Source organism: Belonocnema kinseyi, chromosome 9, assembly GCF_010883055.1.
Source record: "Belonocnema kinseyi isolate 2016_QV_RU_SX_M_011 chromosome 9, B_treatae_v1, whole genome shotgun sequence".
NCBI classification, from domain to species: Eukaryota; Metazoa; Arthropoda; class Insecta; order Hymenoptera; family Cynipidae; genus Belonocnema; species Belonocnema kinseyi.
This window is the reverse complement of record NC_046665.1, coordinates 15,061,033-15,079,509: the sequence shown is the minus strand read 5'-3', so window position 1 is coordinate 15,079,509 and position 18,477 is coordinate 15,061,033. Positions and strand designations below refer to the sequence as shown.

General features: G+C 33.4%; 2 protein-coding genes across 10 annotated transcripts in view; one reads left to right on the top strand and one right to left on the bottom strand.

Moving 5' to 3' along the window:
• The window catches only part of LOC117179929, a 1,200,486-nt gene that overhangs the window by 1,032,033 nt on the left and 149,976 nt on the right, over nt 1–18,477 (bottom strand). The gene's annotated exons all lie outside the window — the stretch shown is intronic.
• Nucleotides 10,674–15,282, top strand: LOC117179927 (toll-like receptor 7). Its single transcript, XM_033372152.1, has one exon. The coding sequence runs from the start codon at nt 10,982–10,984 to the stop codon at nt 14,933–14,935; it is 3,954 nt and encodes a 1,317-aa protein (XP_033228043.1). The 5' UTR covers nt 10,674–10,981; the 3' UTR covers nt 14,936–15,282.

The following is an 18,477-nucleotide window of genomic DNA, read 5'->3' as shown; positions in this document are numbered from 1 at the left end:
CGAGTTAAGGCATGAAGTGAAGACCATATGGAGGAATGTGAATCATGCATCCATTCATCCCATTGTGATTTCGGCTACAGGCAATGTGCACGCAAGATGCACATCTTGAACTTTTAGGAGTCAGTAGGGTATTGGCAGCAGCTCAGAAGGCGGTTTTATTAAACACCTGTCGAATTGTAAGAAACTTTCTTGATCATCAGGAAGCGAGCGACTAAAAACCCGTGGAGTGTCAGATGGTAGCTCTAAGAAAGCATCCAGAGGTGACTGCTGTCACCTCCAAAGCTCGTGGCCGCTCGTAATTGTATACCTACAACATCATCGCAGGAGGTTTCAACCATCGTATTAAATTATTTGAATTAAGTTATCACATTCTAATCTCATCAGTCACTTGACTTAGTCCGTGGCTATGATGTATCACCGGGTTTACCCGAGTTAAAGTTTAATAATAAATATTTAATAATAATAATAATATGAAATAATAAACAAATCACGACTCTAATTAAAAGATCCACAATTTTAAGCACTCAAAAATAAAAAATACATGGTTTACTATTGAATGCTGTAATTTCGGAAATTTTCGTTTGCAAATTGCAATTTGCAATTTGCTAGAATCCACGTAGACACACATTTCCCTAAACCTGTGGAAAATATACTTAAATGAGTCAAGGTATACTCTAGGTATACTCCAACTTTTATATTGTGCTCGCGCATAATATAATTTTTATTTTTATTTTTATTTCAATTTTTTTTACGACTTTTTCTTTGAAATTCAAATCATGTTTAAGCTCAGGTTCCTAAGTTAATTCGAATTTTTTTAGCCAATTAATCGCTCCTTTTGGACTTCTTATAGTCCGGGAGCTCGCGATAATTCTATGGACGTCATTTTAGTGCTCACTAAAATTTCAGATTCTTTTGTTTTTATGGTCAACAGTTCGAAATTCGTTGACTGAATAACAGCTGTTGGTGTATTTTGCAACAATTTATCGTTAAACTGATCAAAAATTCGAGTGAAAAAACGTCATTTTAGTCCTCTTGAAACCCACGGGGAATGATTGTTTGGATGCTAAAAACTAACAATAAGTTTGACTGGCAGCTCCTGAGTGGTGCCAAAATTAACTGGGAAACTGTCAGACATGTCAAAAATTCGAGTGAAAAAACGTCAATTTAGTACTCTTGAAACCCATTGGGGATGATTTTTTAGGTGCAAACAACTGCCAAGAAGTTTGACTGGCAGCTTCTCGGTGGTGCCAAAGTTGACTGGCAGGCTGTCAAACATGCCAAAAATTCGAGTGAAAAAACGTCAATTTAGTACTCTTGAAACCATTTGGGGATGATTTTGTAGGTGCAAACAACTACCAAGAAGTTTGACTGGCAGCTTCTTCGGCGGTGCCAAAGTTGACTAACATTTTAATCAGAAACCGCATGAAAGTTTTGTCCTTTTCATTAACTAAAATTTTCATCTATAAGATACTTTTATAAAACTAATATGTATATAAAAAAAGAAACTACGAAAATGTCACTTTTTTACGTTAATTCACAGCTGCCAGTGAAACTTATTGTTAGTTTCTAGTATCCAAACAATCATTCCCCGTAGGGTTAGAAGAGTACCAAAATGACGTTGTTTCACTCGAATTTCCGACCAGTTTAACGATAAATTGTGGCAAAATGCACCAACATCTATATTTTCATCAAATACGTCCACGTGGACAAAGTACAGGGGGGGGGGGGCATTTGTCAAAATTCCACGGCTGTCCGCGAGGGGGGAGGGGGTCAAAAGCGGTGAAAAATTTATTTTAAAAATACTTAAATTTGGAATTTATCATTATTAAATTGTTAATTTCAAATGCCTCATTCTGACAATGTTATATTTTTCAAGGTAGTTGTGGTATAAGTCAGATCTCTGAAAACATAGCGTTTCTATTTCCTATTTTGTTTCAATCATGTCTTTTTTCATTGACTTTTTTACTAACCGTTTATTTCATCACTTGATGCCTTATTTTGCCTTAGAAAATATTCTCTGCAACTCAACGTTTTTCGAGTTTGAAAGTAAATTTTTTTATGGTTGAAATAATTTATTCTAAGAAATCGTTTTATAAAGAAATAACCACAAGTAAAGATTATTTACTTATTTTTGAAATTGGGAAACGATTTTTAGGGAATATTTTGCATAAAAAACCGGAGATGATGCATTTCAAATGATATGATATGTTATTATGAGTGACTTACTGCGTATGCTTTTGACTACACCTATCAGTTAGTCTTTTTCTTGCATTGGTAAAATAAAGATCATTGAATAAAGATCAGCTTAAAACCGTATTTAATTTGTTTAATTATTTTATTCAAATCCCTTGTTCCAAGTCCTTAGTTTGGGTTCTTAATTGAGCCTTCATTAGTCGGATATTGGCTAAGTCCTGCTAATATCTTGCCTTAATTGGCCGGATATTGACTAAGTCATACTCATGTCTTGCCTTATTTGGCCGGATATTGAATAAGTCCTGCTCATGTCTTGCCTTAGTTGGCCAGATATTGCCTAAATTTGTGAGATTTGTAGACTATCTTGCCTTAATTGGCCGGATCTGTAGACTATCTTGCCTTAGATGACCGAAAAGGTTCATTATCTTGCCTTAATTGGCTGGATCTTGCCTAAGTTGTATATGTAAACTATCTGGACTTAGTTAACCGAAGCTGTAGACTGTCTTACCTTAGATGGCCTTATCTGTAGACAATCTTGCCTTAGATGGCCGAAAAGGTTGATTATCTTGTCTTAATTAGCCGTTTAATGCCTAAATTTGTCGTATATGTAGACTATCTTGCTTTAATTCGCCGGATCTGTAGATTGTCATGCCTTAGATCACTGAATAGGTTGATTATCTTGCCTTCATTGGCCGGATAATGCCTACATTTGTCGTATATGTAGACTATCTTGCCTTAATTGGCCGGATATGTAGACTATATTGCCTTTGATGACCGAACAGGTTGATTATCTTGCCTTAATTGGCCGGATATTGCCGAAATTTGTCGGATCTGTAGACTATCTTGCCTTGGTTGGGAGGATCTGTAGACTATCTTGCCTTAGATGGCGGGATATGTAGACTATCTTCCCTTAGATGGCCGAAAAGGTTGATTATCTTGTCTTAATTGGCCGGATCTTGCCTGAGTTGGTAGTATTTGTAGACTGTTTAGCTCTAATTGGCCGGAAATGTGCACTATCTTGCCTTGGATGGGCGAATAGGTTGATTATCTTGTTTTAATTGGCTAGATCTTGACTAATTTCGTCTTATATGTAGACTATCTTGTCTTATTTGGACGGATCACTAGGATAAAGTATTCAAATGAATTCTTGGTTTTAATTTGGTCATTTCAATTTTAAGTAATGCTTAATGTTGGAATTCAAACGTATCTAACGTATTCAAAAGCATTTAATTAATTCCAAAGATTTGAAAGAATTTTTAAAAAATCAAATGATTTCAAACGAATGCAAAATAATTTAAAGGAGCCACATTTATTCAAAGAATACAAATGAATTCTTCTTATTTTTAGTTGCTAATATTAATGTTAAGTAATACCTCATTGTTGAATTCAAAGAATTCAAAAGAATACACATTTTAAACGAATTCAAAGGGTTCAAACGAATGCAAAAGAATTGAAAGGATCCAAATGTATTCTAAAAATGCAAAGAATTCAACAGAATGCAAACAATTCAAAAGAACTCAAAAAAGTCTAAATATACCAAATAATTTGAAGAATTTACAAGAATATAAAATAATTATAAGAATTCAACAGAGTTCAAAAGTATTCAAAAGCATTCAAAAGAATTTAATAAATTGTGAAGATTCAAAAGACGCCAAAGAATACAAATGCATTCAAGGAATTCAAACGGATGCAAACGAATTTAAAGAATCCAAATGTGTTCAAGGAATACAAATGAATTCTTGTTAATTTTATTTCAAATATTAATGTTAAGTAATACGTAATTTTTGATTTCAAAGAATTCAAAAGAATACACCAGATTCCAAACGAATTCAAATCATTCAAAAGAAATAAAAAGAACTTAAAATAATTCACAAAAATGGAAAGAATCCAAAAGCATTCAAAGAATAATAAAAAAACATGTTTTACACATTAACAAATGAAAAGTTAGAAGCTGAATGAGGGCGGTTGCCTTTCCTTTTTGAGTAAGAATAATTAATCTAGTTTTTGTAAATAGATCAAATAAATGTAAAGCATATTAAACGTAAATTTACATTTGAATACTTCGTTTTTTGTTAAGTAGAAAGTGATTCTTTATATTAAAATTGAAGAATTTCAAACGTATTCAAAAGAATTAAGAGAATTTAAAAGTATTCAAAAGTATTCAAAGAATTCAAACTTTATTGTTAAGTAATACGTAATTTTGGAAATCGAGGGAATTCAAAGGGATAAACATATTGCAAAAGAATTAAAAGTATTCAAACGAATGCAAAAGAATTGAAAGGATCCAAATGGATTCAAAGAATGTGAATGAATTTTTGTTAATTTTATGTTTAATATTAATATTAAGTCATACTTAATTTTTAAATTCAAAGAATTCTGAAGAATACACCAGATTTCAAACAAATTGAAATGATTCAAAGGATTCAAAAGAATTTAAATAAATGTCTGAAAATTCAAAGAATCTAAATAATTCAGAATTTGAAGATTCAAAATAATATAAATAAATTCTTAACTTGCAGCCGTTCTTCATTTTTGAATTTAATAAATTTAAAAGAATCGAAAAGAATGTAGGTTATTCCGATAGACATCACATAATTCAAAAGTGTTTAAAGAATCCAAAAGGATTCGACAAATATTTCCAAAAAATTTAAGAATTTAAAGAATCAAATAGAATTCAATGTATTCAAAAGATTTTAATAAAATAGATATGCAATTGAAGAATCCTAAATAATCCAAAACAGTTTACAGAATGTAAAACACATTCAAGTAATTCTATGAATGCAAAAGAATTCTAAGAATTTCAAACAGACTAATATAATGGAAAGATTTAAAGATGGTTCAAAGAATTCGACAGATCTTAAAGAATACAATATAATTCAAACGAATGACAAGGATTCAAAGATTTTAAAAGACTGTGGAGAATTCAGAGAATTAAGAAGCATTCAAAAAATATAAAGTAATTAAACACTTTTCGAAGAATGCAAGTGATTTCAAAAAATTCGGAAGGTTACAAAGAATTCGCAAGAAGCAACTAATTACACTATCAGAGAACCCTAAGGTTTCGTAAATTAGAAGGTGACAGCACATGTCTGGGAATTTTTTTAAATTCTGAAATGTAGTTATATTACAAAATTTAAAATTCTACCGTCGTTACCGACTGAGTCTGTACGAAACCAGAAGGCCGCTTTTCCTAGTGACCAAAACTTCAAGGTGGCGCTCGCATCTTATTCTGAATTTGCTGTCTCAATATTAAAATAAATTGAAATACAAGGCTCTGCGGTGAACATTGCAAATATTAAAAATTAATATTTATCAATAATATAGCAACTTTAATTGATCAGACAGACCTGTCCTATAATAATGCCTATTATTAAAAAGAAATTGGCACGATATTTTAATTTCCCTATTTTTAAATTGGCGAAAAAAAACATGGGACGGTCGGTAATACGTGACATCATAATGTATCACATCCCCTTAAAGTGTATCACATGCCCTTCATCCAATCAGTAGACACACCTCTCATAATTATTTTTAATTTCATAAGTTCATGCTGTATTTCCGACTTATTTAATTCCCCCTAAAATGTCCACAAAATATGTGCACTTAAATAGTTTCTATTCCTCCGTGTGCAACATAATTTCAGAAATTTCAATTTTTTTGTCAAGGTTATTTTTAATTCCATACTTACATGCTTTATTTTCTATTATTTTAATTCCTTCTAATCAGCCCACAAAATTGTGCACATGCATAGTTTCTATTCGTTTTTGTGGAATACAAGTTTGGAAATTTCAATATTTTGTCTGCGATAACGGTGTAATAATTTCAGTTATAATATTTTATATCGTTTAACCAAATTATAAATTTAATAATATAAGAAATAATAATAATAAGTTTATATAATAATGCTGTGTAAGGTAAACACAATTAAATTATCTTTAAACAGAGTTATAAAAAGATTCTTTGACAATGCTACACATTATTTCTATTAACAGAATTATTTTATATACTTTCGGATTGCGTAGACACTTCGGTAAATAAGATAACCTCAAAATCGCTGACCAGATTTTTTTGCATTTGAAGATAAAAAAAAACACTAAATAAAGCATTCGGTCAAACGGTACTTTCGTATTTGTTTAAAAAGTTTGAATTACTTATTCCCATTTCAATTTTTATTTGTTTTCCCTGCAAACACACAACACTAATATCTTAGATTTTAGGCTTTAATATATTTAGATTGCAAATTTAAAAATCTCCTGTTTCAATTTATAATCCAAGATTTTATCCGGTATTATCTATTCTTTAATATCTGTATATTTTAGTTCGTATAATCTGGATCGCTGTTCCATAGTAACATAGTTAATAGTTCAAGATTATACCTGATAACATATTTTTAATTACCAGGTTTAATCCATTTTTCGCAGTGTGGGGACGATAGAATATGAGTGTGTTCCAAATAAATAAATAAATACTTGCTACATGGAGAAAAATAGATGTTAGCACAGACTATCTAGACATTAATAGATAATATCTTAGCGATTTAACTGTAGGACAGAAATCTAGATACTGAAGTAGAGCATCCGTATATATTAAAAAGAAGATTTTAACTGACAATATTCAAGATATTAAAGGGCAGAATCAAAGATATTCAAGAAATATTTTTTAACTGTATCATTTTCTATAAAATGCAAAAGAAAGTTAATATCGTAGTCCTCTGTTTTGAAAATTCCAAACCTCAAGCATTCGCCTTTTTGCATAATTATGCGATTTTTGTGTTAAACAGAAAACACACTGTTCAAGGCTAATATGAAAGATGCCTGTAGCTGAGTGCTCATTTTGTTGAGAAAATTGTAACATATCCAAAAACATATAATCCATTTTCCACCAAAACTTATAGTGCAATAGATATCCGAAAAACCACAATACACACGATGAAAGCTCAAGATACAGACAAAATCTTTTGTCGCCACGCCACACGTCAGCACCTTGCTCCGATAAAATTGAGCTTTTTAAATATCTTAGATATTAACTGTTAATATCACATATTTTATACTTTCAATATAAACAGATATTGCCCTTTAATATTGTGTATGTTGAATAGAAGATATTAGATAGTATGCCGTAACATCTATATATTATGGTTAAATATCAAAGTTTTTAATATCTGCTTTTCAATATCTATTTTTCTCCGTGTACAGTGTGCTTGGAGCAAGCGTACATTTTCCTAATCCGAAAAAATGTATTCTTAGGAAGAATATCGCATTTTATCATCCTAAAACTTTAATCTGTTACTTCATATAGAGGTGTATTCAAGTGTAGAACTTAATTTACTTCCAAGAAATCATTTCTGACACACTTCAAGAATATATTTTCTTAATCTAAGAATATGTAGTATCGTAGGAATAGACAAGTGTCTTAACTGAACACTATTTCTCAGCAGAATTTTTTTTCGAAATTATTGTTATATAACCTTTATTGTTTAAATTATTAAAATATTTTAGAAGATTTCAGATATTTTAGGAGACATCAGGAGATTTCATTACAAGTATACACATGACTTCACGAGTTATCAACCCCTCGGTTATTATTATTTATTATAAATATCATTCATGATTATTAATATTTAATTTATTATAATTATAGTGTATACAAATAATCTAATTGTTGGTTCGAAATCCAGGACACTTAAAAAACTCTACTGTCCATTGGGATTTTATCAATAAAAAAAATGATCTCGCAATTGGCGTTCAATTCGCAGTTGGCGTTCAAAATTATAAGATTTTGTCGAAAAAATCTGATTCTGTAAAGCCAGGAATTTTCAAAGTTTTCAAAATAAAACCAGGACACGAGGACAGATTGAACAAAACCAGGACATGTCCTGGAAAACCAGGATATCTGGTATCTCCACAACCGTGACTGATGACGATTTCGTGCCTGTGATAACCCAGTGGGCACAAACTTTGACGACGCCTTTACGACATCGTTACGACATCTTTACGGCAACTTTACGACATCCAATGTCCATGTCGTTTCGGTGTCTTTACGATACCGTAAAGACATCGTCATATCATACGACTTATTTAAGATATCGTAAAGACGCCTTAACGAGATGTACATAGGATGTCGTAAAGATGTCTTAGCGATGTCGTAAAGATGTCGCCAAATTTTGTGCCCAATGGGAACCCCGGATCTCTGAGGTAAGGTTGGAGCATCGAACCAACGGAGCTACTCAGGCTCTATTATCATTAATTTATCCTTATTATTATTTTATATAAAACTTTGATTAGGTTGAACCCGGTTATACATCATAGCCACGGACTAAGTCAGGGGTTTCCACATTCCACAGGTGCAGTGTGACCCAGGATCGCTCGGCCTTTTTCAAGATCTACCAATTTTTTTCGAGGGGAAACAAAGAGGAAATTTATGACCCCTTTCAAAAATCCCAGTTGGAAGGGCTCGGAAAACCCTTTTTTTCTGGTATAACTTGACAGAGCTGGAAATACAAAGTATTTTATTTAAAGTGTTTGAAGTTTGAACTAAGCAATTGCCAATGATTGTTCACAAATAAATTTTTTTCGACATTAATAATAATAAATAATAAAAAATACTAATAATAATAAAAATAAGTGGTCAAAAATAAATTCAAGTCATCCCAAATTTAAAAGTTTTTTTTTTCAAATCGAGAATCTGTACATAAAATTATTTTAGAATAAGGGTTCGAAAATAGCAAATATTAAGAGCTTTAAAAATTGATTACTTAAAATTCAAAGGAATTCAAATTGCATTAGTGCTTTTAAATAAAAATAATTTTTAATTTGATACTACTTTAAAGTATACTGAATTTTTTCATGGTTAAAGTTACTTAATTTGTAGAATTTAAAATTTGTATTACATTTAAACAAATTAAAATTGATGCGACACATTTTTTTTACGATGAAAAATTAATTTTCCGTCATTTTTACCTCCCAAAATGTAAATTTGTTAAATTATGAAGCTTTAATATTGAATAATTCGAAAAAACTTTTCAAAAACGTAATTTTTAATTTTTAATAGAAAAGTTTTGAAAAACGCTATCGCAGTTGAAGCGGGAAAATTCTTTGCATTGAATTTCTTGCTATTTTTTATTTAATTTGGAAATTAAATTTTTAATTATTTATAAACAAAACAATTTTTATGGAATTTAAATTGTGAGTGTAAAAATTACAATTGCATTGAATATTTTATTTAACAATATTAAAGTAACAAAACTAAACATTCATGATTTTATTTCTTAATTCTCAATTTAAGCGTGAAGTTTCGAATAGAAATAAGGGTCTCGAGTTTAAGGGTCCCCAGCCGCAAAAAATAGGGTAAAGGGTTTTGACAGTTCTTGGTAAAAACTGAGTAGATCCGACCTATTGGCCTGGGATCGCTAGTGGATACAGGATCTACCTTTGGAGACCTCTGGACTAAGTCAAGCGAATCATGAAATTGATGAGATTATTTTATGTTTTATGAAACTTTTCCTCAGGTGAACCCGGTTATATATCATAGCCACGGACTAAGCCAAGTGACTGATGAGATTAGAATGTTATAAGTTAATTCAAATATTTAATTTGTTGCGATACAGATATACACGAATTGACTGGGAAACAGGAGCTTCAGTATAGAAAGAATAAATGCGAATTAATCCTTAATAGATGATTATTATTATTTGTTATAAAAAATATAAAAAATAATTATTTATTTTATTTTAATTATACTGCGTATAAATAATCTGATCGTTGCGAGAAAAATAGACGAAAGAAAAGAGGAAACAGGGACTTCAATATGGACGGAATAAATTCGAATTAATCCATAACATTAACATTATAAATAATTAAAATTATCTAATTTATTTTAATAATTCTTAAAATAAATATTCTACTCGTTGCTAGAATAGATCATTATTTCTACCATAATTATTATTAATAATTAGCAACATTGCCTTTATTTTAATTCTTCTAGATAAAAATGATTTAATGGCGCTCGAAGCGTTTTCATTCTTCCTCTAGTATTATACTTTAAATCTAGATTTGAAGATCGTAGTAATAGAAATCAAGATATTATATATACTTTCTCAGAAAGTGCCCTAACACGCCCTTGAGCGTGACAGCGGTTGCTATAGAAATAATCTTTTGTAAATGACCGAATGGAGGTTCGGAATTCTGGCTTGAAATGTGGTACAATGCGAGACAGTCTTGTGAGCCTGCACTTGAAATAACTTTAAACGAAAACCACTCTACTACTTTTCAAGCAGATTTAAAGGAGAGCAGGTATAACACTAGCTTTAACAGCATTGGCCGGGCCATAGTAGTCGATAGAAGAACAAGATCTGTGCTGCCTGGTGGCGGACTCCAACGGCCACTCTGGAACGTTCCCCCCACTTTTCTGCTGTCTGAGACAGCGAGAGTAACGTGTTGTCGTGTTCCCGTTTGTGCATTCAGTGTGGCTCGAACGAGTAACTAAGAAAGGTATAAGTTGTGTCTAACAATTTGATCGGTTTACCTGCTGTTTTAGTACAGCTTAGTTTCTCTCTTTCGATTGTAGTAGATAAAGGATATGAAAAGTAAATGCAAAAAAAGCAGTGTATTGCGCAAGTGAGTTCAATCAGGATTACGCGAGTGCAAGTGTTGTCGACATATAACTCGCAATCAGTGTTTACACAAAAGAGGGAGGAAATATGGATTGGCCCGCACATACGTAATATAGTGTCAGTTAGGATTCTATCCAAGCTCGGTGCTATACTGTTTCTAGTGTAGTAAAGTGTATAATGGCTGTGAAATGGATGTTCGAATTAAAATGTTACGGGATAATCGTGAGTTTATTTTGTATTATTATAACAATGTTTGGAAGTGTGCGGGGCTCATGTCACTGGTCGATGGGGGGAAACGAAACGCATTCAGCAATTTGTACCCTACGTTCTCTTGATCCTTCGAGTGTGGCAGCGCTTTTTCCTTCCTTGGACGGCGCATTTAAACTACGACTCAGCTGTAGTACAGCCAACTACTTTGAAAGCATCATAACGGGGGAAAGCTGGCATCGACTCAGTGGCTTAGATGAACTTGTGATCAATGGTTGCAAACTTTTACAAATACCTGATGCAGCTTTTCAACCATTAGCTGATTTGAAAAGGTTGAAAGTGAGAACCTTAAATCAAGAATGGAACATTGGTCGCACCCTTGAACTGGCTTCCGATGCTTTGGCGGGTCTACGTGAATTGCAAATACTTGAAATAGTCGACAGTAATCTTCGAGCGCTTCCGCCAAACGTTCTTTGTGGCCTGGGTAATTTACAGACTCTTAATCTAACGGGAAATCAGTTTCGCGGAGTAGAAGATGTCGGTCTCGCAGAAACTCGGGCAAATAGGGCTGACTGTCGGGCGGATATTCGAGTGCTCGACTTCGCACGTAACGAAATACGAAATTTGCCAGAAGAAAGTCCACTCTCTGGTTTACGACAATTACAAGAACTGTATTTGCAGCATAATGAAATCAATGAAATTGCAAGTGATGCTCTTACCGGCCTCACAAATCTTCGTATTTTTAACGCTAGTTTCAACGATTTGCATTCTCTTCCCGAAGGAATTTTTGCTGGCACAAGAGACCTGCGAGAAATTCATCTTCAGTATAATCAGTTACGGGAACTTCCTCGTGGAAGTTTTACACGTCTTGAGCAACTCCTGGTTCTTAATCTTGCTGGTAATCATTTGGAAAGTGATCAAGTGGATGAATCTACATTTTTAAATTTAATTAGGCTCATTGTACTTGATTTGTCTTACAATTTGTTAACACGAATAGACGCGAAAATGTTTAAAGATCTTTTTTTTCTACAAATACTTGATTTGAGAAACAATTCTATCAGTTATGTAGAAAGTAATGCTTTCTTACCACTTTACAATTTGCACACTTTAGAACTTTCCGAAAATAAAATCACTTCTATAGGCCCGCAACTTTTCAATGGTCTCTTCGTTTTAAATCGTCTCACACTGTCTGCCAATTCTATCGCAACAATCGATCCGCTCGCCTTTCGTAATTCTTCTGACTTAAAAGAATTAGATCTTAGTGGTAATGAGCTCACTTCTATTCCCGAAGCTCTGAGAGACCTTGCTTTTTTAAAAACCCTTGATCTTGGCGAGAATAAAATTACTGACTTTCAAAATGGTTCGTTTAGAAATCTGAATCAGTTAACGGGACTGCGTCTTATTGGCAACGAAATCGGTAACCTATCTCGTGGAATGCTGTGGGATTTACCAAATCTTCAAATATTGAATCTTGCAAGAAACAAAGTGCAACATGTAGAAAGAGAAACTTTTGAACGTAATGTCCGTTTAGAGGCTATACGTCTCGACGGCAATTTTCTTTCTGATATCAACGGTGTTTTTACTAGTATCGTGAGTCTCTTACTATTAAATCTTTCTGAAAATCATATTGAATGGTTCGATTATGCGTTTATTCCTAACAATTTAAAGTGGCTAGATATTCACGGGAATTTCATCGAAAGTTTAGGAAACTATTACGAAATTCGTGATTTACGAGTGAGAACTCTTGACGCTAGTCACAATCGTGTCACGGAGTTAGTACCGCTCTCTGTGCCTGACAGTGTGGAACTTCTGTTCATTAATAATAATTACATTAGTGTAGTGCGACCTAACACATTTACCGGAAAAGTCAATCTGACGCGTGTGGATATGTATGCAAACATGATCGAAATGATGGAGTTAACCTCGCTACGGTTGACTCCTGTATTAGAAGATAAACTATTACCGGAATTCTACATCGGTGGCAACCCTTTCAATTGCAACTGTTCGATGGACTGGTTACCAGTGATAAATAATATAAGTGCTCTTCGACAGTATCCACGCGTAATGGATCTTGATAATGCTATGTGCAGAGTGTCAGGGCCGCGAGGTTCTGCGGTAATTCCGGCGTATTTAGCGCGACCTGAACAATTTTTGTGTCGTTATGAAACACACTGTTTCGCACTATGTCATTGTTGTGATTTTGATGCTTGTGATTGTGAAATGACATGCCCGTTAAACTGCAAGTGCTACCACGATCAAACTTGGAATACAAATGTGGTTGATTGTTCGGGCCTTGGAACTCGCGAAATACCACGTCGAATTCCCATGGATGCTACGGAAGTTTATTTAGACGGCAATGACTTACGTGAATTGCAAAATCACGTATTCATTGGACGAAAAAACATGCAGGTCTTATATGTCAACGCAAGTGGAATTGAATCTATACAAAATCGGACTTTTAATGGTCTAAACAACTTGCAAATTCTTCACCTTGAAGACAACAAAATTCATGAACTCAAGGGATTTGAATTTGAACATTTATCTCATTTACGTGAACTTTACCTACAAAACAACATTATTGCTTCTATTGGTAATTTAACTCTTTTACCCTTGCGTTCTTTGGAAATTCTTCACCTAGAAGGTAACCAATTGGTCACATTTTCAGTCTGGCAAGCTACTCTAAATACACGTTTAGTCCAACTGTCACTTGGAAATAATCCATGGTCCTGCCGTTGCAAGTTCCTTCAGGAACTTACTTCATGGGTTTCAGACCACTTTCACAAAGTTACTGATACAAAAGATGTTTGGTGTTACAATAAGGACGCAAAACCACCCTATCGGCGACGGCTTACTGTCAATGAAACTGTTTGTTCAGATTACTTTACACAAGGCGGAGTTATTGATAATATAATGATTTCTGATTATTTGCCCATGGTAGCTGCTACACTTTCAGCAGTACTTTTAGTTCTCGTGTTGACTGTTCTTGCATTTATATTTCGTGAACCCGTACGCACTTGGGCCTATTCAAAATACGGTGTAAGGTTTTGGACGAAGGGCTCTACTTCGGAAAGCAAAGATCGTCTTTACGATGGATATTTTTGCTACAGTCCGAAAGATGAGGATTTTGTGGTTCACTCATTGGTGGATGAATTAGAACACGGAGTAAGAGGTCTTCGACTGTGTCTGCATCATCGAGATCTTCCGTGCCTACGAACCCCATCTTCTGTTATTTTAGAAGCTGCGGAAGCTTCAAGGAGGATAGTAATTGTTCTAACCAGGAATTTTTTGCATTCTGAGTGGTCTTGTTTTGAGTTTCGAGAGGCCATGCATGAGGCTTTACGAGGGCGACTGAGTCAGCTGATTGTCATTCAGGCTGGTGCAATTATCTCGAAGGAGGAAACTGATCATGAGTTAAGGCCTTATATTCGTTCTGCGATGGTAATTAGCTGGGGTGAAAAAAGGTTCTGGGAAAAACTGAGGTACATGATGCCAACCCATGATAGGCACAAACCATCTTTGTACAGGAACAACGTCAACACGTACACCCTCGAAAGTAGATCAGAAAAAGAATGTACTTCAACTCTTCAAGTATCTGGTAATGCTACTGGGAATCTGCAATTGTTTCAAGATTCGCCAGAACTTCTACGAGCACCGCCAGCATACTCCAGTACAGCATTATTCGGTCGTGATAATGGTGCTGTGTCTACTGCTACCATAGAAAGCTCTACAAATCCAAGTACGCGCCTCACAATGAATCACGCATACCAAGATCCAATATTAAGTGGTCTGAACGACAGCAGCAGGAGACCTCTCTCAGAACATATTTACTCATCTATTGACTCAGATTACTCGACCCTGGAGAAAAACGCCTGGAGACAGCATAATGCTCAGCAGCAGCAATCCGGACACGCCTATCTCGTCTAGCTTGTTTTTACAGTTGTCGCTACTACATACCTTTCTCTGATACCGTTAAAATTTGCTCGAGATAGGAACCTCGCCATTCTAATGATCTTCGTTCTACGTTGTGTATGTAACTTGCACACAAAGATGCGACTGTGATGTTCATACGCTGCTCAGTGCTCATTCTGTCGTTAGTCTTTTAAATTACCGAGGTTCCTATCTCACTAAATCTATTACTAATTTCAATCAAGTGGCTCTTAGTTACGTTTTATAAGCGAATCGCTAACTCAAATTTGATAATTATTTCGGTGCAGCACTCTATTATGTAACGTATGGAGCCGTTTTAATTTGTCAATGTTTTTTTTTTTTTTCGAGCCAAGGAGAACTGGGACATGAAAAGCGTAGCTTACAGACATTTACCAAGGATTCTTAAACAGGTGAGATTGTCTGGAACTGTTTTTTTTTCGACAAAACGAGAAGACGTTCCATTTTACAGTGGATACACAAAATGAGGAAATTTTATGACTGCTTAATGCCTGTTAACCTACGGATAATATTTAATTTTCATTATGTTTAGAAATATTTCATTCATCAGAAACGAAGGCCTAGGAACGTTTTGACCTTGATTAATATTGTAAGGCCCATTCCTATTCATATCTTATATCAAACATGAACATTGAACAACGACTCCGCGAATGTAAATTACCATGTCTACTATAAATCGTGTCGATTTAAACACAGTTACATTTTTCTTGCTTTTTAAGTAAAAAAAATTTAGCATCACGTCATTAGATAGGCAATTTTTTATAATTTTATATGACTGCTAAGTAATGATAGGAGGCTAATGTATTATATGTATATATGTATTTAAATATTTCCATGTGTATAATATATTCTATATAATTTAAACAAAGTGGTAAATCTTTCGTATAATTTTTTTTATTTCCTAATTTAAAAATAGTTTGCTTATTTTAATTTTTGAAGTTTCGAAATCACATTTAACCCTATTTGATTTTGACCAATAAATTTTTCTACTACTTTGATTTTTCATACCGTAAACTTCTTGTGACTTTGAGCTATTTATAAGTGTTTCTTATAGAATCGAAATAAATTTTTATTAACAAGTAAGGTCCTTTTACAAATATTTTAACGTGAGTGTTGACAAAAAACTTAGTTCAGATATAAATAAAATACCGTAGTTTTTTATAACACATTAGTATGGACATTTTGACAACGTTTTATTGATTTAGAGTTTTGTTGAAAATGCGCAAAAAAAATATTTTTCTGAGTTTAAAAATACTTAAAATTAAACTTGAATTGTTCTTTGCATCATTTCAAAGACTAAAGAAAAGTGAAACATATTTTTTATTTTATTATAAATAAATCTTTCATTAATTCACACCATCTAATCTAAGAAAAGTATCCTCTTATCTATTTTTAACGCATTCTAAATTAACCTAATTTATTTGGGATGTACTTCCAAAAAGGTCGCCTGAAAATATTGACTTGATACTTGGCCTAGCCCAGGGGTTGATTTGAGACCCATGTAAATTAAGTTATTAATAATTTTTTCTTAAAATTTTTTTTAATCTAAAAAAATATTCATTTTGCAAAAAATGTTATTCACAAAAGTTATAGATCCAGTCAAGACATATATTTCTTATATTTATATTTTTTTCTTAAATTAATATTTTTCGAGATAAATTACACAAACTAATTTTCAGATGCGTCCTGGTCTTGCGCATTTTAAATGGCCCACATGCCACTCATGCCGGCCCGTTTTCCAACGCCAAAAAAAAGCAACTGCAAATTCATTTTTGTCATTTTTCTCAAAAAATATTTATTTTAGAAAAAAAGTCTAAATATACAAAATATGTGTTTCGCAGAGATCTACAACTTTTATAAGCAGCGTTTTTTTCGAAAGCAATATTACATTTTTCTTGGTTGAGCTTTTCGCAAATATATCCTTTATTTTAATGTTGGTCTGTTTCGGAATTCGAAGATACACACTTTCCTCCTTGATACTTTTTTTAAAAAATAATACTACTTTCCTGCTTTTTTCAGCAATGTAATGTAAGCAATTGATGGTACTAACAAATTTCAGTTGTTTTTCCTAATGAAAAAAGAGCCAAGTAGTCGTTAATTGCTCAGAGGTCCTGTGGCTCTGATTAGCCCGAAAGATTTTTCAAGGGAATTGAGATGCTGGACAAAGCCCCGCTAAAGTACTCGGTATCAGCACACTCGTCTACTTATGAGCTGCTCGTCGCGTGAAACCCTCTCATACTATTTCCAGGCCTGCGCAATTCTCTCTTAGGCATTACGTGATAGCTCAAATTGAATTATTATAGGTGGATTGCGCCTCATCTGATCATCTGCTGAGAATTTACTTATTAAAGCAAGGAGGAAATCGCGGTAATATGCCTCTTGCCAAAAATTCAGGCAGTATTGAGAATTGAGATTAAGCGCGAAAATTCAAACGAAAATTATCTCTTGCATAATTTCAGGTTCATTTAAGGCTCCTAAAATATCATCGACTGAAAGTCTTGCGATATTTCCTTAGCCTTTTGTTTGGTTATATATGGTGTTGTACCACCTTAAAGTTATAAATAATACGTGAAGGAAACCATAAAAACTTATTTTGATCCCTCCAGGGTGGTCACATGTCGGGGAAATGTCAAGGAAATGAAGTAGCTGTCAGGGAAAATAGAAATTGATATGTTTTTTTGCAATATTTCGGAAGCACTTCCTAATATCAATATAAATATTTTTTCAATGTGGATTCTTTAAAAATAGAATTCGATTCTTAGTTTTTTATTTGTAGTTATTTATTTATTTACAGTTTGGATTCATGTCCTTTAGTTAATTAATCAGGTCAGAAAACTGCGGCGCCACTAACGAAAAACAAAATGTCATAAAATATGAGTCTGAAGTTCCCAACGTTTACAAAAAACGAAAAATAAAATATTTGAAAAGTCAAAATGTTTTCATTGTTTATGACAGTATTAGGTGCCAGAAGTCCCATCTTAAAGTTTCAGCCCTCTAGCGTATGTGGAACCCACCCCAAATCAACCCCTAGATATAATAAAATTCGTTAAAAACAGACAACTTCGAAAAGTCAAAATGTTTCAAACGATTATTGCTGCATTTAGAGCCAAAAATACCACAAAAAAGTTTCATCCCTCTAGTGCATGTGGAACACACCCCAAATCAACCCCTTCACACTATAAAATTCGTTAAAAATACACAATTTCGAAAAGTCAAAATGTTTTTAATGATTATCCCTGCATTTAGAGCCAAAAGTATCAAAAAAAAGTTTCATCCCTCTAGTGCATGTGGAACACACCCCAAATAAACCCCTGCACACTATAAAATTCGTTAAAAATACACAATTTCGAAAAGTCAAAATGTTTTTAATGATTATCCCTGCAATTAGAGCCAAAAGTACCGCAAAAAAGTTTCATCCATCTAGTGCATGTGGAACACACCCCAAATCAACCCCTGCACACTATAAAATTCGTTAAAAATACACAATTGCGAAAAGTCAAAATGTTTTTAATGATTACTGC

Bases quoted from the DNA above. Each gene is read 5' to 3' on its own strand.
- LOC117179927 (XM_033372152.1), top strand. From the start codon at position 10,982: ATGGCTGTGAAATGGATGTTCGAATTAAAATGTTACGGGATAATCGTG.